General features: G+C 41.5%; 1 protein-coding gene across 1 annotated transcript in view; it reads right to left on the bottom strand.

The window, feature by feature from the left end:
- LOC101846070 overlaps positions 1-1,171 on the bottom strand; it is a gene marked incomplete at its 5' end in the record, with an annotated part of 20,461 nt that overhangs the window by 15,276 nt on the left and 4,014 nt on the right. The window contains 1 exon segment of the mRNA XM_005097345.2: positions 713-880. Within this exon segment, the coding sequence (XP_005097402.2) occupies positions 713-880 (168 nt within the window).

Here is a 1,171-nt window from a genome sequence, read left to right as displayed (position 1 = left end):
GTGCGCGTGTGCGTGTGCGTGTGCGTGTGTGTGTGTGTGTGTGTGTGTGTGTGTGTGTGTGTGTGTGTGTGTGGAAAAGGGGGGTGGTGGATCTGAAGTCGCTGTTGTTTTCGTCGTGGTTGTCGTTCATGTGTTCATTTTTATTATTGCTGTTGGTGGTGGGAGTGGTGCTGGTTTTGTTGGTTTTTGATGGGGTAGTGTGGTCGTGGTGGTGCTGCTTGAACTGTAATTTTTGCTTTTGCTGTTGTTGCTGTGGTTGTTGTAGCTTTTTAGAGTTAAGTGGAGAAAACGAGGCTCTGTTCCTCTGAGTTATTCTATTCGTTCGTACTAAACGTTGCGGTAAAGACACCCCCCCCCCCGCCAAAAAAAAAGAAAAGATAAATAAAAAATACTAACCCCCCCTCCAAAAAAAATCACCCTTCTGACCTGCAGCCTTTCTTTAGTGAAATACTAATTTAAAAACAAAACAAAACAACAACAACAACAACAACAACAACAACAATAACAACAACAACAACGTGAGAGAGACCAAAACTAATTCGAATCAGTTTCTGCAATTTGGTTGTTTATCTTGTCTTTATATCGTTGTGTCTCGCCCAAACCGAGAGAATGCGCTTCGAATGTTTCGTCACTGAAACACTCTATATTAGAGAGACAGCCAGCAGAAAGTAGCCCTTCACTACATACGAACAAACACTTGTAAGAAACTCACCAGAACGATATAAGACACATGCTGACCACTATGACCTGGAGGATGATGCCTTTGGTGGTGTACTGGGACTTGCTAATAAAGCTCTCGTCTGCCGTCACTTCGTGCATGTTCAAGTGTTTCTTCACTATCGCCATTTTCTCGGACCATTCTGAAACCTTGTCAGTGACTCTGGGGTGCAATGTAATGTTGAGAGTTAGATTCCATATCTAAAAAAATATTACCAATATGTACCAATAACAGGAAACCGTGTTGAACAAAGAACACCCTCAAACATAGCCAAGAGCCAAAAAAATAAAAAAAGCGAAAAAGAAACAAAACAAAACAAAGAAAAACAACAACAACAACAACAACAAACACAAAACAGGGAAAGGGAACAGAAGACGACTGCAAAACAGATTAAATACTAGACCTTTTACAGAGTCAGGAACATGTTCAGGGTGGGAAAAAGGGAAAGGGGGG

This window comes from Aplysia californica, unplaced genomic scaffold (assembly GCF_000002075.1).
Source record: "Aplysia californica isolate F4 #8 unplaced genomic scaffold, AplCal3.0 scaffold00152, whole genome shotgun sequence".
Lineage (NCBI taxonomy): Eukaryota > Metazoa > Mollusca > Gastropoda > Aplysiida > Aplysiidae > Aplysia > Aplysia californica.
Note: the sequence above shows the minus strand (reverse complement) of the source record. Positions and strands in the feature narration are given on the sequence as shown.